The sequence below is a fragment of the Lichenostomus cassidix genome, chromosome 10, assembly GCF_008360975.1.
Source record: "Lichenostomus cassidix isolate B80296 chromosome 10, HeHo_3.0, whole genome shotgun sequence".
In the NCBI taxonomy this organism is placed as follows: domain Eukaryota; kingdom Metazoa; phylum Chordata; class Aves; order Passeriformes; family Meliphagidae; genus Lichenostomus; species Lichenostomus cassidix.
In genome coordinates, this window is record NC_139491.1 from 18,404,614 (window position 1) to 18,425,892 (window position 21,279).

Sequence of the window (21,279 nt, forward strand, 5' to 3'; positions counted from 1 at the left end):
GTGTGTAACAGCTGACTGACAGGTGTGTAACAGGTGTGTGACAGGTGTGGCACAGGTGTGGCACAGGTGTGACAAGTGTGTGACAGGTGAGTGAGAGGTGTGACAGGTCTGTGACAAGTGTGTAACAGCTGACTGACACATGTGTTACAGATGTGTGACAGGTGTGTGACAAGTGTGTGACAGGTGTGACAAGTGTGTGACAGGTGTAACAGGTGTGGCACAGGTGTATGACAGGTGACTGACAGGTGACTGACAGGTGACTGACAGCTGTGTGACAGGTGTGACAGGTGTCACAGGTGACTGACAGCTGTGTGACAGGTGTGACAGGTGTGCCGGAAGGCTCGGCCCCGCCCCGCCCACCGCGGGGGTGCAGGCAGTGCGCATGCGCGCCCCGCTGCTCCCACGCCGTCTCTATGGTCCCGCCGGCGGCCGGAGCGCCGCGCGCACGGGGCGGGGCCGGAAGTGGCGTCAGGCCGAGCGTCGGCGAGGCGGCGGAGCGCGGTGCGGCGGGAGCGGCGGCGCTGAGGGTACGGGGCGATGCGGACCGGGCCCGGCGCTGCGGGGGTCCGCAGGGAGCGGGCTGCGCTGGCGTGGCGCATTCCCGGGGGCCTGGCCTTCTCCCGGGCTCCCGTGAGGCGCGGCCGCGGCGCCAGGCCCTGCCCGGCCTGAACGGGCCGCGGTGGGGAGGTGGGGCCGGGGGAGCCACGGAGGCGGGAGGCCTGTGTGGCGCCTGTGTTCAACTATGGGCTCCCCGTGTTTTCCTGTGGGGAGCCTGTGCTTGTTTGTGGCGACCCTGTGTTTGTCTGGGGCGGGGAGAACCTGTGTTTACCTGTGGGGGAGCCTGTGTTTACTCACGGGGGGCTGTGTTTGCCTGGGAGGCTCCCTGTGTTTACCTGTGGAGATGCCCTGTGTTTGTCGGGGCGGTGGGGAGGAGGCTGTGTTTAGTTACGGGGGGGTCTTGTGTTATGGGGTGCCCTGTGTGTACCCCTGGGGGTCTGTGTTCACCTGTGGGGGGAGCTGGGTTTACCTATGGGGTCTGTGTTTATGGGGATCATGCATTTACCTACTGGGGGGCTCTGTGGGGGGCCTGTGTTTATCTATGGAGGGCTTTTGTGTTACCCATGGGGGTGTCTGTGTTTACCTGTGGGGTGGCCATGTGTTACCTGTGGTGGGGGTTCTGTGTTTACCTATTGAGGGTCTCTCTTTTTACCTTAGGGGTCCATATGTTTACCTGTAGTAACTCCATGTGTTTACATATTGGGGTCCCTGTGTATACCTGTGGAGTCCCCTGTGTTTTCCTGTGGGGATCAGGCTGGACACAGCCCACCCCAATCCATCCCTGGGCTAGTTCAGTTTATATTTGTACTCAAACATAGATTTTTGGGGGATTGTTTTGCTAAAAGGAGTCTCGTGTTTTTTGAAAGGATCCCTGTAAGGTGGTGATGTGTGCTGAGCTCTTTCCCTTATCTCCTGAGGGAGATTAAAAAGAAAACAGGAAATGGAACGAAGTTGTAGTTTTCCTGTGGCTGCTCAGGGATGTGTTATCTGTGTTTTGAGAGTGCTTCTTATCAGCCATCTCCTTGGAATGCAGACATTGTCATCATGGGTTAATGTAAACACACAGCCACAGGAAGGAGAGGAGGCTGCTCCTGGTGAATTTACAGCTTAGTGACCAAATTTAGTGTTTTCTTCCCTTTGAAGCATCCCCTGTTTCCAGTCCTGTGAAAGCTGGGGGAAGTGAGATTTTTTCCCTCATCCAGGTTTTCTTTTCTCCTTGCATCTTTTTCCAAGAGGCTCAGCTTGCAGAGAATCCAACCTCCTCTCCCAGCAATGTGATTTATGCATGGGTGTTGATCTCCCCGGGTTGTCTGCTGTGTTTCTTTGTGCTGCTCACAGCAAATATCAGACATTCTCCCTCTTTGATTGCAGCATGAAAGGCAAATCTATACATTTAGGAGCTTGTCATGTCTCTCGCTCTCCGTGATGCTCACGAGCCTGTCACTAGGAAATCTCGGATCAAAGGAGCTGTTTAGCTGCTTCCAGGAGTGTTGGAAACATCTGTCTTAACAAATTGGAGTTTTTCCTCCCTGATTCTGACAGGACTCAAGTGCTGGGAAGGAGAGCAATTATTTTTAAATTTATTTATTTAGTTGTGGCAGTGATACTAATCCTGCCTCTGCAGAGCCTGGGCACTTTTGTGTTGGACTCCAGTGATTGGGATTTTCACCCCTCCTGTATCTCTGTGTTCCTTCAAAGGTGTTGGTTGGGGTTCCTCTCCTGCCCTGTTTCTCTGTTGCCTTAAAGCTTTGGTTTTCATTTGCTCATGCAGAGATCAATCCTCTCACTGCTGAATATTCACTGTTCTGCCCCAGTGTCCATATGCCCACACTTTAAAAAGGGAAGTGAAGACAAATTCCCAGTTTGAAATCACAGGGAGAATCTCCCCTAAATACTAAACACTCAATAATACATCTCTTGGAAGCTGTGAGTCCTGCATTCAGTCAGTCAAACAAAGCTCTGTGCTACAATGGGAAAGGCAAGGCCCCATCCAGGGATTTACACTCTGGCTGGGATCGCTGGTGTCCGTAGGGATGTTGTTTCCTCCCCACAAAGGAGAGAGGAGCTGACAAAGCCGGAGCCTGGGAGGGAGCCAGGGCTGGGGGCTGCGGCTGATGCTGATTCAGGTTGTCACTGTGTGCCTCTCGTTACAGCCAGGCCTGCGTCTCTTCACAGCAACTCAGTGCCAGAAATATGGCCACGGACTGGCTGGGCAGCATTGTGTCAATTAACTGTGGAGAGAGCTTGGGAGTCTACCAAGGCAGGGTGTCTGCCGTGGATCAGGTCAGCCAGACCATCTCCCTGACGCGGCCCTTCCACAACGGGGTCAAATGCCTCGTGCCAGAAGTCACCTTCAGGTTAGTGCCTGCCTTTTCTCCCCCTGACTTTTCCCAGCCAAGGGCTGGGGATGCTTTGGATGGTTTTTTTTTCCCTTAGACATGACCTCTTTGCCCTAAATTTCCTTGCTGCTGCTGCTGAGTGCCTCTGGTGTTTGTGTTAGTTTGTGTGCAGGAGATTAATTCCTGGCTCGGATTCTGGAGTTAGAGAGGGGTGGCTCAGCCTGGGAGGTTATGTGGGGGTCAGGCTGTGTGTATATATACAAATATATATTTATATATTATTGTGTGTATACGTTCTGTTGTTGGGTTTTGGATAGCAGAGGGGGCTGACATAAAAGCTTTGCCCTCAGCAGTTCTTTCCCACCAGTTCCTGGTAACACTGCTTAAAAAATATAAATGAGAGGCACTCGTCACTGGACATTTTCTTGTTCCCTGGAATATTGTGGTTAAGGCTCTGAGTCTTTCATTTTACACTAAGATTGAGTCCACAAAGCCAATGCTTTTAATTTATTTTTTTGCCTTGGATTTTGTAGAGACACACTGGGGAAAGACAACCACCACATCCTTGCAGGAGATGTGTGGAAATCTCTCTTCTTTCACATCCCACTTGGACAAATGCTAAGTTAAAACTAGAAGAGTCTAATTCCTGATGTATTTCTTGCAGTCAGTGCAAATGGAGGTCTTTATAATCACTCCTTTGTTTCCTTTTGGCTCGTGCCCAGCGCTAGATTAGTTTTCTTTATCCTTTTTTTTTTGTGGAAATGGGAAGTACCATCCTTGTCTGAGCATGAACTCCACTAATCCAATGGTAGCTTTCTGCAGAAATGGATTAAAAGTAATAGTAGCCTCAAGGCTGAGAGAATTAATTAGCAAGAAACTGTTAATGCAGATTTCTGCCAAGGTCTGGGCCAGTTGCTTCCATTTTTTGCTCAACTGGTACGTGTTTCAGCTGGGAACAGAATCTTTCCAGCAAAATCCAGGTGCATTGTAGGAATACTGAAGTGGTTATTTTGAAGATTTGCCATTTCAGTTTAGCATTTTGATGTCTGTGGAAACGCCCTGTGTGTTTGAGTATTAAAATCCTTTTATTCCCTTGTTTCTATCGATAACAGCATCAGAACAATCCCACTGCAAAAGGCTGGATGGTTTTCCTCAGAACTTTAGCTAAATTCCCACGTGGTTTTCTCGTGCTGTTTTCAGGGCAGGTGACATCACTGAGCTGAAGATTCTGGAGATCCCAGGCCCAGGGGACAGCAGACAATGCGGGGACTCGCAGCAGATGGAAACTGGCGTCCCTGGGGTCGGGTGCCAGGTGGGACCCAGCCAGAATGGCACTGGGAAGGTGCTCAAGAAGCCCATGTCCAGCAGTGCCCCCCAGAACATCCCCAGGAGGACAGACATGAAGAACCAGGACATTGTCATCTCCCCACAGCAGCAGTGCTCCAAGAGCTACATGGACCGACACATGGAAACGCTGACCCAATCCAAAGGCTTCCGTCGGAGGCACAACTCCTGTGAGTATCTGGGCTATCCTGCAGCTTTCCTGCTCCAGTGGCTTCCTTTCTTCTGCAAGAGCTTTGCAAGTGGCGCTGGAAACTTTCCCTGTGCCACCTGTGTGTTGTTCTGAAACAGAATATATTTTTGCACACATAGAAAATGTCTAGTGCCCCTTCTAAAGATTTCCTCATTTTGCTATTTGAAGATTGCCCTGCTTCCAGCCTTTTCCTCTAAAAGGAGCTGGAAACAAACTGCAGTCATATCAAGCTTTCCTATTTAAGGCCTGTATACCCATAACCTGTCACAACATCACCCTGTACATAATCACAAATGGTTTTTGGCTGTGTTGTTGAAAATGCAAGTTAATGAGGGTGATGTAAGATACAATCAGAGCATCCCAAAGTCAAACATTTGTTATTTTCTATTGATAAAATCTTCAAAATTTGGCCAAAACTGGGTTTGTTCACTTTTTTTCTCAAAGCCCCCTGAGCTATCTTCCTTTCAGATCCTCACCATCCAATTCATGAAATGTCAGGATATATCCAACATTTTTCCATGACTTAATTGTTGAAGCTTCAGTATGCATCCAGCGTAATTCCATGACTTCATTTTTCCCCCCTTGCAGTTAGAAAAGAAACAAAACAAAGGTGAGCCAGGCAGTATAAAAGATCCAAGGCTGTGTTTTTGGGGAGAAATCCCTATCTCTCTGGAATTCTTTCTCCCTCACTACCAGCTGTGTTATTTTCACTCCTTCCATGGTGTCTGGTAGATCTGGGGTGAGCAGAGTGTGCTTTAACTCACACATAGCTCGTGTTGGGTTTACATGAGCACAACAAAGTCACTTTCACAAGCTTTGAGGCAGGTTTAGCAAGGTCCTAGCTGTAGATTGTTAGCTTGGGTTCGTTTTGGAGTAAAGGAGGTGGAGAAGGGATGTTTTACCCTGTAAAATGTGTGTATTTGGAGAGCAGGGAGAGGAGGGAATGATGTGTGAGCCTTGGGAGGGGGATGGAAATGGCTTTGTGCAGGTGGTGGGTGCAGCAGTGCAGGGAAAAATGGACTGAGAAGTCATCTAGAGGTGCAGCCCTACAGCTAAAGCTGACCTCTTGTTGGCCCCTAGCGTGCCAAGTGAGGGGCAGAATTCCCCTTTGGAGCACTGGTGTGGCAGGAATCAATAAACAACAAACTCCAGCGCAGGTTTCCCAGCAATGGCTCCGGTGCCGTGCTGGCACCGCGCTCCTCGTGCCAGGGCTGGCAGCAAACACTCCCACAGGGATCTCTCAGGAAGGCAGCCAGCTCGCTGCAGACTTTGTTTGCTTGTGTGCCATACATGAAAGGGTTTTTATTCCTTAGAAACAAAAAATGCCCGGGAAGGATTGTTTATCTTGTGAGGGAGGTGCTGTTCTGTGCGGCACAGGGCTGCCAGCTTGGAGTGGAGCTGCTCTCCTCAGCAAGCTTGGTGCAGGGCAGAGGCACTGGAAGCTGTGATCCCAAAGCAGCTGGAATAGGAGATCTGGCTTTCTGTAGCCTGGCTTCTCTTTCCTCCCCTTGCCCTTACTTTGGCTCTTCTCTTTTCCCTGAACAGAACCAGCTGTTGTTTTTGCCTGTCTAGAGGTCGATGCTTGAGCAAGAACAACTCCTAACTTTGGAGTTAGGAGTTTCCAGTTTGTTGGAGGCAATGTTCTGTGCAGCTCCTGTCAGGAGGCTGTAGGGCAGCCAGGGCAAGGCTGTGTGGGTCAGCAGTATTCCAGAGCTGGCACCCCTTGGGATGGATTAGGGAGCTGCCCCCCACAATGGCCCATTTTGGTGAGGTACACTCCTGGCTCCCATTCTTTGTGGCTGCAGGGAGCTTTCCAGCCATTGTTCTCCAGCTTTTCTGGGGCAGCTCTTTATTCCATCAGCATTTACACACTGCTCACATCAGCTGCTCCTGTCCTGCTGCACGGCAGGGTCTGGCCCCACTTTTTGAGTTTCAGGGCAGCTGAGGGGAGCTGTTTGTGGAGTTGTTTGCAGAGGGATCTGGCAAGGAGTGTGACAGGAGCTGGCCAAACACTTGACACTGACACAAGGAGCAGGCTTGGTCTGCCTTTGTGACAGTGCAGGCTCCAGCTTGTTCATCTGAACCTTGAGAGTCCCTTGGCTTTTGCTTGACTGCAGTTCCTGCATGTTGGGAGAACTCTGCCTGTTCTGTTTTCATTTCTTATTTTCCTCATTTGTAGCAGCAGCTGTGGCTGTGATTCCCTCAGCAGTGCAGTTTAGTTCCATACCAGGTCCTGTCCAACCTTGGGGTGGTTTATATGTCACCTTTGGTTTGGGAACCCTTGATCTAGGACAGAGTGGAAGTTGTTACCAAAAAGCTTTCAAAACTGTGCACATCAGTGAGTGGTCACAGTGTACCTACTGGAATTTTCTTTACTGGGGAGCCTTGCCCTTCCCCTCTCCTAATTCCTATTTTGTCACCATGATTCTGGAATTCTGCTGTCAGTCCTTCCAAGACAGAAGGTGTATTATCACAGTCCCTTCTCATTTGAAGGGACTTCAAGTTTGGGTTTTTTTCTTTATGGGGAATGGTTATTCTGCCAAGCCTGGAAGATTTGGCATCTTGCAGTGGGGGCTGGCAAAGCTTTTAGGTTAGTCATTAAACAGTTCTCTAGAAAAACCAAGTCACACACTGTCTGAAATAAATCCTTGCTGAGGCAATGCATCCCTGACTGGGAATAAACCAAGTGCACATCCTTAGCAAATCACCTTTCAGCCTGACTGAAGTTAGACATGCTGAAACTGGACTTGGCTGCACTCAGAAAGGAGACAGGTGACTTAAAGGGTGCTCATGGAGTTTGTGCCTATTGCAAATCTTTTGGGATGTTTGCTAAGTCTCCTTAGATGGCTTGAAATGCTTAGTTTCTGTGTTATCAAACAGATTCTCTGAAACTCATTTGTGTAAATCCTTCACCAAGGGGATTATCTTAAACAACAGGAAATAGTTTAGTAGAGCAAGCAGTTCTGGCTTGATAACTTACTCCATCTGTTGGACGCTGTAGGTGATTCCTGTAACTGCAGGAATTGGCCTGAAATATTTTCTAGTAATTGCAAATGTAACAGTAGGATTGACAAACAGATTAATCTTGTCTGGAACTGAAGAATAACAGAAGAAATAAGCAAGTAAAGGGTATGTTGACCTCATGATTGTCTATTTACATGATTTCTTAGTCTCCAGCCATAAGCAGGAGACTTTCTCAGTCTCACTCCAGAGAATTTGGGCTTTCCCACCGACTTGTGATTGCAAGGAAGGGTATTCCAACATGCAAGGTGATGATTGAGTAGGAGAATAAAATAAGGAATGAGGGAATGGACTGTGTCACATCGCAGAAATTATATCAAGGGTGAGGAAAAAGAGATCCTTTATATTCAGGGCTTGAAGTTCTCCTCTGAAGATCATTAACCTGGAAGGAAACACCTACAGTAGCTTCTGAAATTTAGGGAAATTCTAAAGTAGGGCTTGGGCCGCACACCTGCACGAACATGAGCTCCCAGGTCACAGCTGATTGCCACTGGTGTGACACTGGCTGGGATTAAATCAAACGTGGAGAGACACCTCTTATGCTCCTATGGGCAAGCTTGTTTTTCTAACCTTGCTGGTGGGAAGTCCCTGAAAGTCTCTGTGCTGATGCTCCTGTTCTGTTTTCTGCTGACTTAGCTGGGCATGAGAAATACCAGGGATGAGCTCCTGGAGGAATATCCCTTGAGTAGGGAGACTGTAAGCAGGAGCTCCCCTCTCTCAAAAATTTGCTGAGAAAGTGCCTTTTTCCATTTAGGACACACTCTCAACTTGCTTTCCTTTTGCTTTAGGGTCATCCAGCAGCCGCCACCCAAACCAGGTGACCCCCAAGAAGAGTGGCCTGAAGAACGGGCAGATGAAGAGCAAGGACGACGAGTGCTTCGGGGACGACATCGACGAAATCCCGGACACTGATTTTGATTTTGAGGGCAACCTGGCCCTTTTTGACAAGGCAGCTGTGTTTGAAGAGATTGAGACTTACGAGAGGAGGAGTGGCACCCGCTCCCGAGGGACCCCCAACGAGAAACCCGCCCGCTACCGGCACGATGAGAACATCCTGGAGTCAGAGCCCATCGTCTACAGAAGGATTGTGGTACCCCAGAACCCTAACAAGGAATTCTGCACGGGTATGCCACCTCCCCTCCTGATAAGGACCCAAAGTGCTGCTTTTTGGGGGGCATGCTTGGTGGATTTTTGTTCTTGGGGGTGTCTGTCAGCTTGATGTGGTCCAAGCAAGGGCATTATTGTTCATGTAAGGTGGGATTTGTGTGTCTACACACAGCCTTTATTTGCAGGGTTTCTGAGGTAACAAATATTGAGAGAGGGCAGCAAGGTAAGTGTTCCAGTAGGGAGTGAAGATGATGGCTGGGAACTGAATGAGAAGTGTTTGAATCCTTGCTTTGATTTTAGCAGCCTGGTGAACCCGCATGGACTCAATAATTGGCTCTGGAGATGGGCAGAGGGATGGTCTCGGGATTTGTGTGTTTGTGGTTCCAGGAGATTGTTGTGCTTCTGCTAGTCCTTGGATCATAGTTCTCTATTTCTGCACGGGTTTAAATACAGTTCATGTGGAAACAACTCATGGCACATTTAGCTCCTAATTCCAGGTAGCTTTAGTCTCCTCGGGATGTCTTGCCTTTGATTTTAAGCACTTGCACAATGTAGGGGTGAAGGAAATTCGGCATTCTGGGAACGTTTTCCATGTCAGAATAAAAGCAGATTTCAGCTCTTCTTGCAGGGACACAAACCAACTGATATGCTGGTGGCCTGAGCAGAAGTGTGAGCAGCTCCTTGGGCTGTCATTCATCCTCTGCCTGGGAACTCCATCTGGGGTGTGAAATGCTTCAGGGAGGAAGCTGGTGGATTTGTAATGATTTGCTGCTTTTCAGTTTTGAAAAGTCCTTTTCCTAATGGTTCTGGTATTTAACAGTGTCCTAGTTCTCCATTTCTGTCATTCCTCTTCCTATTGTTCCATTCTGCTCTCGAGTGACAGGCAAACATCGTGGGTTGTAGCAGCTCAGTTTCCAGGGATCCTTAAGGAAAAGTGAAAGAAACGTGCAGTGAGACTTTCCCCCACTGCTTTGTCTTTCACAATTTTAAGGCTTCCTGTGGCAGCAGTGCACGTTCAGTATTAATGGCTCTTTTTTTCTGCTTAATTTAACCTCTTGCTTTTTACATCTTCCCGAGCTTTCAGCATCTCTCTGTGGAAGAAGCTGCACTGATTGCCCATGTGCTTTGTGAATGAGCACCTCTTCATTTTCTGTGTGATTTCCTATCTGTTTTGTGGAGTTTTTTTTAAATTTCCTACTTGTCAATCCATCTTCCAGCTGGCTTGTTTGAGAGGAGACAGGGCCTCTGTGGATGTCTAGTCTGAAACAAAAGCTAAGCCACTGTTGGCAGCCAGTCTGAGCAGGATGGCTGATAGGGGATTCTAGCAGAATTCCTGGGAGGAAAACTGCCATGCAGTAAGCAGCAGTGAGGAAATTTGGGGGTGAAAACCCAATGCTGTTTGCTGAGCTCCATCATCCTCTCCTCTGAGCTCCTGGTCTGCAGCGTGCTGAGGGGAGCCTGGTGAAAGGAAAAATGTCTTGTTTTGCTGTTGGCAGGGAGGGTGGTCAGCAACTCCCCCCAGGCCTTGCAGTGTCCTGCTGGCCTCATTAGCTGCTGTTAGCTGATGAGTGTCCCCCATGGAATTGTAGGTCTGTTTGGAAGAAAGGCTGGCGTGTCACACCAGGGGCAGAGCCTGGCATGTCCGCAGGCCCGGCAGTGAGAAGTGTCCCAGGGCTGTGCCTCGGCATGTTTTCCCACACAGGGTGACTTCCTTTGTGTCCACTGAGGAAGTTTCCTCTTGCTCAGGGAATGCTGCTGGCCATCCAGCAGAGGCTCCTGTAAACGGTTGTAGCTTGCCTGCTGTTCTGGCAGTCAGAGGGACAGTGTGCCTGCAGTAATGATGGACTTCTCTTGGAAAAAAACCCATCCCAAATCCCTTTGTCCAGCAGCTGGAAGGAGGATGCTGAGCTGTAGGCAGCCTGCCTCTTAGTGGCTTAAAGAGCAGCTGCTGTAATTAAATGAGTGCCAAGAGCTCCAAAAGCCTTGATTTTGGATGTGTCTGTGGCAGGATTCTCCCTCCAGAGTTTTCTCTGGTTTCCTAAGGGAAGCTCCACTTGCAAACAGCACTTCCTAGTTGTGACAAAGCACTTCTTTCTCCTATTTTTTTTTTCCACCCTGGGCAAGTCTGAAAGATGATTGTGTTAATAGAGCCCTGACTGAGACAGTGATTCTCTGTCTGCTGCACCAGCACAAAACTGATGCTGGAGATTGGCAGGGAGTTCATATCCAGCTCTTGTCACTGTGGGATTTCTTTCTCTGGATCCCTGCCTGCTTTTTTATGCCATGGAGGTAGGAAATAACCAGCACGGTGCAGAGGAAAAACTGAACTGCTGATGTCAGTTTTGAGTCAGTTATTTGAGTTCCCCAGAAGACTCATCTGCAGGACTCACAGCCTGGGATTTTATTGCTGACTGAAATAAGTTGGAGTGTGTAGGATAAACACTGCAGCCCACTGGGATGCTTTTCTGAGAGCTGGTTTTGTGGAGCCAGGCTGTCGAGTAGGCACAACCCTGTGTTTTGGAAGTAAGCAGGGAATGAAGAAGGTGGGAATCTGTTCCAATCAAAAGTGAAAACCTGGAGCTAGTAGAGCTTACCAGCTCTTTGGTCACGGTTGAGCTGAGTCCATCCCAGGGGCTCCACACGTGAATCCCTCCTAAATACATCATTGATCTTTACTGGCTGCTCTTACCTCTCTCTTTATTTACTGGGAAATGCAACTGTTTAGCAAAAACTGCCTCCCTGGAAAGGCTGATCCTTGCATGAGCTGCCTTTTTCTACATGCAGAGCTGTGCAGCTGGAGAATTTGCATGTGTGTTGGCTCAGGTCTGTCTCTGTTCCTCCTGCTGGCACTAAAACTCCCGTGTTTGACCATCACTGTGTTTTGGGATCAGCTCTTTCAGCAAAGCCAACGTTCTGCGGGAATGTTGGAGCTCGGAGGAGTTTGCAGGAGGGTCTGTCCTTCAAACAACCCTTTTTCTTCACAACAGGGAGATGCTGAAAGAAAATGGGAGCAGGCAGAGCTTCTGTGCCAGGATCAGAGCTCAGAACTGAGGCTGGGTGTTTTCTGGGAGGATGATGCCCTCAGTGTGGCTTTTCCTTTGGAGCACCCTGTCCTTGAGTGACTTTTCTCCTCTCTGCAGCTTTTAGCTCTGGAGTGGCTGGATGAGTGCCCTGGCTGTACTGAGTGTGTGAAGTGTTCAGGGCTGGCTTGAGGAGAGTGCAAATGAAGCTTGCTTTATCCACCCGCAGGAGCAAACAAAGTGGGCATGGGGCAGATTTCCTTTGTCCCTCTGGCAGTTTTTTTGCTCAGCTGGAGGGAATTGTGCACTAATGCTGGGAGAGGCTCACTGGAAGGTCAGCCAGATCACCCGCAGGATCTGCTGTAATTAAAAATAATGATGATTAGCAAAAACAACCCTTAAGGTTGTGGAGAAAATCATTGGTGTCTGAGGGGCAGTAAGTGTGTTTTGCTGAGTCTGCAGGCAGGTGGTTCCAGCTTTAGCAGCAGTGAATGCCCCATGTGCCTGGTGTGGGCAAGAGTAACAGAGTGTCAGACTGCAAGGCTCTGGCACCTGGCATTATTTATTGCCAAAGGAAAGAGTTAATGATGTCAGGACAGCTTTCAGGAGATCCTGAGTCTAGTTTTATCTGATGCACTCCTGTAGCTTGCCTGGATTTATTTTAGCAGAGAACCAGAACTACAGAACTGCTGAAATAGCCAAGGGAAAAGATGGGGCTTTACACCTTAGCACTGAGCACCTCTAACATCAACCCTCTCCTTTTTCCCTGCCCCACTGCAAGCTTGGGAAGCGTTTGGGCATCCCAGCAGCATTACAGGGCTTGTTTGGGGGAAAAACTCATTCTTTCACTTCTGGACAGTTAGCTCAGCCCTCTATTGGGTGTTTTTATCCACCCAGTGTCGCCCTGCATGTCACAAAACTGTTTAGTCTATATCTGCCTTGTGGGTTGTTTTTTTTTTTCTTTTCCCAGGCAGCTGTAAAATACATTTACTTAATATTAAAAGGCCTGGGCTAATTTATTTTATTGCCTTCATTAGCTAACAATAAAGATGCCCTGTCCAACCCAAACATAATTAAAGTTGGCAGGGCTTCAGTTTTGTGGCAGTGGTGTTATTGTTTGTGGGTTTACACGTCGCCTCCGTGATTACTCTCTGCCAGAGTTTATTTAACTCCCTGGGCCTGCTTTTGATGAGCCAGTCTGACTGGTTGGACCTTGCGTGAGGGCGAAGAAGGGAAGTTCTCTTGGCATTTCAGCCTGCTCCTGAGAGGGAGCAATTAGGACATACTGGCGTGCTAAATGCCAGTTCATCACTGCCTCCCAGTAACCCCCCGGGATTAACCCACTGGTGGCAGCCAGCCCGTAGAAAATGCAGTTTTCCTAAAGCTGCAGGTTGAGGGAAGGATGTGGAGGGTACAGAGAAGATCTGGGCTAAATTTGGTGCATACAGAGTAGAGATTTCCTGGTTTGTCCTTCTAGTTCAGGGAGATGGTGCAAAATTTGAGCAGGGAATTTGTGGGTAGTTCAGACGGAGCAAAGACAAAGTTTGGGAGCTCCCTGTTTGGGGTTAGCAGATGATGTTGGGAGAGATCCTGACCTCAGGTCACTCATTCCAAATCTTCCCCGAAGCTTGAAAAGCAAGATGAAGTGGCAGAGCCGTGAATGGGAGCGTGGCAGTGCAGGGCTTGCGTGACTGCTGCGGGCACGGGGCAGGGCGTGGCTGCTGGGACAGGCTCGGGGTCATTGCTGCCTGGGACTGCAGCGCTCAGGGCTGCTATCAGCTGCCTGGGATGACTCTGATAAGTGGCCCAGGAGCCTGGCAGCAGGGGTGACCTCATTGGGGGTGACCTCAGCAGCTCGAGGTCAGGTTCTGGGACACCTTGGGCTCTCTCTGCCTGCAAAGCCTCGCTGGTGAGTCCAGGAATGACATCCAGAAGGGCTGCAGTGTCTGCTCTGCTGCGTTTTGCTGTGAGCCTGCAGAAACACCTCTGGTCTGACTGTGAAAACCCCAGGATGTGCAGAGCCTCCTGTTTCCGCCGGAGCTTGACTTGGTGGTTGGTGGCTGGGGCACCCTGGGGAAATATCGCAGCACGAATAATTCAAATCCACGCCACTCTTCTCATTTGCATGTGGCCCTCGTTAGAACTGGTTCTCGTTATGGTGTTTGTGCTCAGAGGAGCCCAAGCCCACGAGTGATGGCTGGGTTCCTCCCGGGGCGGATGTGTGAGCAGTGCCTGTTCCCCTCAGAGCGTTTCCACCAGGCTGTGTCACATTCCCACGGCTCTTTCCAGCAGCACAGGCAGCCTGAGCCCAGCTGGGCTGCCAGGAGCACCCAGGGGGCCACTGTCACCCCCAGTGCAGAGGGAAAGGGGCCGGGGGGAGCGTGAGGGTGACCCAGGGCTGCTGAACACTGGGGAAGCTGAGAGGAGAGGAGCTGATGGAGGGACTGAGTTCACACTTTGACCTGATGTTTGGTGATGTGCCTGAGCTGTAGCAGGACCTGCTTTTAGTCCTAGACCTCTTTGCTCCATGATGCCTGACTCCTGTGCATTTCCTCTGCCTGTCCCAGAGTGGGAGCTGGCAGCTGGACTTGCTGGGATTCCTGGAAAGAGGAGCTGAGAGCTTCTGCTGCAGCTGTGCTCCAGCTCTGTGGCCATCCCTTTGGGAAAGGGAATTAATCTGTGCTGCTCCCTGGCTGGGAGGTGGCTAAGGACACCCAGGCCTTGCAGGGTACTTCAAGGGAACAACAGAGTGTGTTTGTGATTCCACAGAGAGGAAATTCTGAACACAGAGTGAAGGGCTTGAGATCAGAATTATCTTGGGGAAGAGTTAGAACAGAGGCTGATTGCCAGGGCTGGAGATATCTGGGGTATTTTATTTAGATATTAGGAAGGAATCCTCCCCTGTGAGGGTGGGAAGGCCCTGGCACAGGGTGCCCAGAGGAGCTGTGGCTGCCCCTGGATCCCTGGAAGTGTCCAAGGCCTTATGGCATGGGAACACCTACCTAGCAAATGTGCCATGTGTTGTTTTGCTGTGATTTTTGGAGTTTTGGGGACCAGTGCCAGGAAGCATAACACATCCAAGCTTTTTTTGGTGGGAAATGTGCTTCACAGCTGCTCCTCCGACTTTCACAGTGTTCAGGAACACTTCAGGGTGGGTTAAAGCACTGGTGGCCTGGAGACCATTAAGAAAAATCTAAGTATTCCATCTGTAAGTCACAAAGGCCTTCTCAGTGCTTGTGCTGCTAAAATTGCCTGCTGAATTTTTGTGGAAGTGTCATTTTAAGCCCAGCAGTTGTGTTTGGGTGTCTCTGCTTCACTCAGAATCATTTGGATTCATTTGATGGTGTGGGAAGGAACATGGATTACTGGGTGAAGCAGATCCTTGGGGACAGCCAATAAACCTTTTCACTGCCACTGTTTCCAAGTGTCTGATTGTCCCCATCTGTGCCTCCCTCCCCTGTTTGTGACCCCCAGACTCGGGGCTGGTGGTCCCCAGCGTGTCCTACGAGCTGCACAAGAAGCTGCTGTCGGTGGCGGAGAAGCACGGGCTGACCCTGGAGAGGAGGCTGGAGATGACAGGGGTGTGTGCCAGCCAGATGGCCCTGAGCCTCCTGGGGGGACCCAACAGGTAAAGGGGGTGCCTGCAGGGGAGGGACAGGGCTGGCAGGGTCCCTCTCAGCTCACTGCTGCCAGAGGGCTTCGGTTTGGCTCCTGCACCCTCACAGACAAAGCATAACTAGGATTTTCTTCTCCCCTTACTGGAAGTTTTTTCAGGGAGCTGAGCTTTGCACAGGTGCTGCCTGAGGTAGATGAAGCCACTGCAGAATATGTGATGAACTCATCCTTTCTGCACATAAATGAACCTTCCCTTTGCAGTTTTAACACTTTACAATTTAACCACATCAATAAAAGCAGAAGGCAGCCCATGAAAACAAAGCGCTGTGTGGATTTTTGCAAGGCTAACTCAGCTTTTCAGGCGCCTGCACCTCACCTGAGCACATCCTGCTCTTTTGCAGGGCTGTTTGCACCAGGTTTGGAGTGCACTTGGTGCCTTTTGCGGGAACATATGTGCTGCTCTTGAAGAGCTCTGCTCCCTGCCTGCATTTCCGTAGCTGTTGATGTGGGCAGGAGCTGCACCTGTATCTTTGTGGTGTTGATAGCTGCTCCAAATTATTTGCTCTTGAAATGAAAGGTAACCTTTCAATCTCCATCTGCTTTTTCAATGCTGTTTTACCAGGACCCCGTCACTTGGTGGAGCGCCCCAAGTGATGACACAGGCAGCTGAAATTCCTTCTGGAATCTCTGATGGCTTCCAGGCCAAATGAACTTTATTGTGCATTTGATGGGGCTTAGGGAGTAGAAATCAGTTTTCTTCTTTTTTTTTAATGGAAACTGTTCTGATGGGGAAACTCACCCCAAATTTTTATCTTTCTTCTACAATCACAGACCTTGGGATCTTGTGCTCTCAGCTGGGGGTGTAAGGAAGTCTTGAAAGCAAGGAGAAGAGAAGGTTGGAGCAGCCTTCAAGTATCTGAAGGGGCCTACAAGGAAAACCAGAGAGGGACTCTTCATAAGGAATTTAAAGAAGGGAAATTTAGGTTAAATATGTGGAAGAAATTCTTCCTTGTGAGGGTGGTGAGGCCCTGGCATAGCATGCCCCAAGAAGCTGTGGCTGCCCCTGGATCCCTGGCAGTGTCCAAGGCCAGGCTGGACAGGGCTTGGAGCACCCTGGGACAATGGGAGGTGTCCTTGCCCATGGCAGGGGGTGGAACTGGGTGACCTTTAGGGTCCTTTCAACCCGAACCAGGCTGTGATTATCTAAACCTGCGAGCAGAGCAGCATTGGCACCACAAAGGGATGTGGGTTGTTTCTCAAGGGCAATGGCAGATTTGCAGAACACCTGGCAATTTGCATCTTACGGATTTTTTTTTCTCATGCAGGAAGAAGGTTAGAGGCTTTGGGGTTTGCTCACAGTGCCTTTTGCCTGTTTCAGACTGAACCCCAAGAATGTGCACCAGCGGCCCACGGTGGCTCTGCTGTGTGGCCCCCACGTGAAGGGAGCCCAGGGCATCAGCTGCGGCCGGCACCTCTCCAACCATGACGTCCACGTCATCCTCTTCCTCCCCAACTTCGTCAAGATGCTGGAGTCCATCACCAACGAGCTGAACCTCTTCAGCAAGACACAAGGCCAGCAGGTGTCCAGCGTCAAAGGTGAGCGGCTGAGGAGGGGTGGCTTCCCCAGGGAGGAGGGATGGTTCTCCAGCACGGCTTGCCCGCTCCCCTGGCACCATCTAGTGGCACTGCCATGCCTGGGTGGCTGCCTGGAGGCTGGAGGGACAGCAGGCACTCAGAGCCTCGACAGAGGAGCAGTTGTGCTGCCACAGATGTTTCCGGTGGGAACAAACACGGAAGAGCTGCCGTATGGAGCTGTTGTCGTAGGATAAGGGGCTGCCTTGTTGAGCGTGTTGGAACTGGGAGGGAATGAGTGTCCAGCTGCTGCTGCAGACCAGCAGCCAGCTTTGCTGAGCCACTTCCAGCAGCTGTCAGGATTCCCAGCTCGGTATTCCCTAGAATAAACAGCTCCTGTGAGAGTGCTGCCTTCTGCTTGGCATTTCACCGATCTTATTCCAACCTGCTTCAGTTAAACTTCTGGGGAGAAACAAACCTGGCAGTTAGGGCTGTGCTGTGCCGACAGAGCTACTTGCCTGTTATAAAACATCATAAAATATTTGAACAGGTTTTCCAGAGCAGCTGTGGCTGCCTCATCCCTGAAAGTGTCCAAGGCCAAGTTGGACAGGGCTTGGAGCAGCCTGGGACAGTGGAACATGTCCCTGCCCATGGCAGGGGGTGGAATGAGATGGGCTTTACAGTGCTTCTGACCCAAACCATTCCATGATTTTGCACCAAGCATTTTGTGGTCCATCAGGTGAGGGGAATGCAGCAGGTGGGGGAATGCAGCAGATGTGGTGCAGAGCAGGTGAGAGCAACAGACCTTGGTGGGGCAGCATTACAGAGACAGGTGGTGTGTTCCAAACAATCAGCCTTATTCTCACCTTGTGGAATAGGAAATGGTCCTTTCTGATGGAAGGAGAGCCCCACTGCTGCCCTGGGCTGCCTGGGCCAGTGAGCTCAGCAGCACTGGAGCTGCCTGATGAGACTTTGTACTGGTGAGGCTGGGGATGTCCCGGTGTTGGTCTGTCTGGGGGAAGGATGGCAATAACAGCAGGTGAGGCTGAGCTGTGCAGCGAGACTGTAGTCCAAACCCCAAACCTGCTGGCAGTGCAGCCTCAGCTGGTGGCTTCAGCTGGCTCTGAGCCATGCCCGTGTTTCTTTCAGACCTCCCCGACACCCCCGTCGACCTAGTGATCAACTGCCTGGATTGTCACGAGAATGCCTTTCTGCGAGACCAGCCGTGGTACAAAGCAGTGGTGGACTGGGCCAACCAGAACCGGGCGCCCGTGCTGAGCATCGACCCGCCCATCAGCGAGATGGAGCTGGGCATCGACGCCAAGTGGTCGCTGGCCCTGGGGCTGCCGCTGCCGCTGGGCGAGCGCGCCGGCCGCGTCTACCTCTGTGACATTGGCATCCCCCAGAAGGTCTTCCAGGAGGTGGGCATCAACTACCACTCGCCCTTCGGCTGCAAATTCGTCATCCCCCTGCACTCCACTTAGAGCCCGTGCAGCCCCCCGGCTCTGAAGGGAGAGAGGAGGAGCTCTGTCAAACCAAGCCGTCCGGCGGATCCCGGCTGGTCGGCTCGCGACGCCTTAAAAAAGGATGTGAAGTTCTGGAAGGGTTCGCCTGCCAGAAGAAACGTTGTGTATTTAAAAAGAAAAAATAGAATAATCGTAAAATGAAACAAAAAAAAAAGAAACCAAACAAAAAAGTGAAAGGAGAAGGAGGAAGCGAATGTTCCTGCAAAGCCGTTTTCATTCTCTCGTGCCATGGGATGAAGGAACGTGCAGGACCATGGTGTCTGTCCCCGGCAAAGGTGGCTGCTGCTGCCCAGCCCTGGCTGGCACGTGGTACAGATAAGGGTGGTTTGGAGCTCTGAGATGTGCTCCTGGTCCTTCTGGTTGGATATTCCCAGCAAGGACGTCCTGGTGGGAACAGCACCCCTTGATTGTGTAGAAATCCCTTGTGTTGAGGGGAAATCTCGTTTGGTTCCAATGTTTTTGACTGCCCCGTCCTCTGTTTTGTGTTCCGGAAGGCAGTTGTAGCTCCCTCTGCTTCCCAGCCCCTCACGGAGAGGGTTCCCTGTTTGGAAAGCTTGTGTCAGGAGCCAGAGGCTCACACATGCTCTGGGAACACCGATGTCCTTCCTCAGCTAGGCCTTATTGCTTATGTACTGTTGGCTTTTCTTTGTTCGCTTCGTGGGTGAAGCCCAGGCCGGTGGGATGGAGGCCTGGTATGGAAAAGAACTTTTCCAGAATACTTGTGGGGTTTGGGGTTGTTTTCTTTTGTTCTTTCCTTGTCCTGGCCCAGCGAGTGGCTGAGCCAGTGCCACAGCAGTGAAGCAGGGCAGGGCTGCTGTGGGGTTGTTGGGCAGTGGATGCTGCAGGTGTATTTTGGGTAAGTTCCTCCGTCCTTCCAGTATCCCTGCAATATTTGGTGTGGTTCGGGAAGTAGCTGATGGATCTATTCATTCCCTTTGGAATGAAAGTCTGTGTAAGGGGTGAGCTTGTGTGTGTGCTGGGAATTGGCCTGAACAGGGACCTGGGTCCTGTTTGCTGGCAGGAGAGGGCACGGTGAGAGCTGCTGTGCTCCTGGAGGACTGTGCCAGGGGGTCCTGGGCAGAATTTCCATAGGAAATCTGCTCTTCTGCTGCCCTGCCAGGAGGCATTGGATTGTCCTTCCCTGCATTCCTTTTGTTGGCCTTGGTGCCGTGCCTGGAGCAGGGGTGAGCTGAGGAACCACCAGCTAGCTGGCTTTGGGATTCAGCTCCAAAATGCACTGTGCTGGCTCTGTGTGCCCCCGGAGGGCTCTGTGCCCCACAGCCGAGCCAGGGCAGCGCTGGAGCTGCAGAGGGGGCTGTAAGGCACCGGGAGTGTGGGCAGTGCTCGGAGCTCTGCTGCTCCTCTCAACCCTGACCCATCCCCAGGGCTCCTGGGGACACCTGAATGTCACACAGCCCCTGCTATGGCATCTGGGAGAGCTCCAGATGGTGTCTTTGTCCAGGGAGCTGCATCCCTTTGGAGGCTGAAGCACAGGGATGTGGGGGGTCCAGTCCCACTCACCAGACCCACAGATAGACCCACTTGTGCTCTGAGCTGGGCATTGAGTCAGGCACTCATCTTTCCCTTTCCTCTGCTGGAAGAAAAGCCAGGGCTGTCACAGGAGGAGGGAAGAGCCTTCCTGCTCGGAAAGAAGCAATTTCTGAGTACAGCCTGGCAGCGTGGAGGGCGCAGGAGGCTGCTGAGCACTGGGCTCCCTGAGGCCTCTCCCCCTGCACGTTGCCATATCTACCTCAGCAGGACCAGGGGCTCTGCCCAGGCTGGCCAGAGCCCTGGTTCCCCTCAGCTGCTCTCGGAGACTCGGCAGTGCTGCCTTGGGGGGCTCTGCCCTCCATCCTGTGGACAGCACCCACGGTTCAGCCCCAGCTGCGGTGGCATTGACCAGGCTGTGGTTCTGACTGGGACAGGACAGCAGTGTGGTGGTTATTCACAACACAAACACAAGGTTTCCCTCTGCCTTTCTTGGTTTTTCAGCTGTTTCCTCGGATCATTATCCGGGAGCAGCAGTGGGTTAAAAAGGTTGTTGCTGTAGTCAGTGTTAGCTTTAGTCCCCTTATTTTCACTCTCTTTGCTCAAGACACTCAGTAAGAGACTTGCTGTTTCAATTTCTGCTTTCTGCAGGTTTTTCCTGCCCTTTCTGGGTTTGGCTGTTGAACTGTAGCTTGTACACACAGAGGAACAGGGCAGGAGCAGTCCAGGTGTGAAGCTGCCCTGCCCAGAAGGCACTGAAGCAGGGGAAGGTGTTTTTGCAGGGATGGAGTTCTGGGAAGCACTGAGGGCCCTGCATGTTGCCAGCCTTGAAACGGTTCTCCACGTTGAAGCAAAACTAAAGTGAGCAGTGTTCAGCCCCTGGTGTAGGGAAAGGGATTCCCAGTGCTGACCCATGCAGTGTTTAGGGCACAGCAGGCAGCTCTGGGCTGTGCTCAGGGCTAGATTTGGGTATTTGGCTGTACTTCCCATCCAGATGATTCTTGAGGAAGCACCAGCTTCACACACCTGGAAGGTGAGGTGTCAGCCCTTCTGGGGCACTCAAAGACCCAGAAAGGGGTCTGGGTCTCCTCCTCCCTGTCCTGCACGGTGCCAGAGTTAATTCTGAGAATGGAGCACTGTTGTAGTTGTGTTTGGGATAGCTTCTACCCCCACCTGCCCCAGCAGCACAGGACCTGCCCTGGGTGCTGCTCTGGGCCCACCAGCTGACCATCACTGCACTGTGGCACTGCTCGATACCCCATTTGTGACCTGATGTTTGTAATGACCAATTCCTGCCACTGCGGGGGACAATGCCCTGAAATAAAGTGCAACTCTTCATGTGTGCTATTGTGTGCAGCCATTTATTTGTCTGCTCTCCTAGAACCTTCCTGCTGCCAGGGCAGACCCCGGGCCCCTCACCCACAGTGATTCCAGGTGATTTCTCACCATCTCCCTCTTCCTTTGCAGAAAAGGCGAAGCCGGGACAACACAACCCTACA

At 51.1% G+C, this 21,279-nt stretch overlaps 1 protein-coding gene across 3 annotated transcripts; it reads left to right on the forward strand.

Moving 5' to 3' along the window:
* Nucleotides 1–417: 417 nt before the first annotated feature.
* On the forward strand, nucleotides 418–21,124 carry EDC3 (enhancer of mRNA decapping 3). 3 transcript variants are annotated; one of them, XM_085071034.1, is made up of 7 exons: nucleotides 418–527; nucleotides 2,712–2,915; nucleotides 4,098–4,411; nucleotides 8,241–8,576; nucleotides 15,054–15,207; nucleotides 16,573–16,790; nucleotides 17,916–21,124. In XM_085071034.1, exons 2-7 carry the CDS (start codon nucleotides 2,752–2,754, stop codon nucleotides 18,248–18,250), a joined length of 1,521 nt encoding a protein of 506 aa, XP_084927160.1. In that variant the 5' UTR covers nucleotides 418–527; nucleotides 2,712–2,751; the 3' UTR covers nucleotides 18,251–21,124. The 3 variants fall into 3 exon arrangements, with proteins under 3 accessions (XP_084927160.1, XP_084927162.1, XP_084927161.1); XM_085071036.1 differs by having other exon boundaries at nucleotides 2,734–2,915; XM_085071035.1 differs by having other exon boundaries at nucleotides 444–527; nucleotides 2,716–2,915.
* The last annotated feature ends 155 nt before the right edge of the window (nucleotides 21,125–21,279 follow it).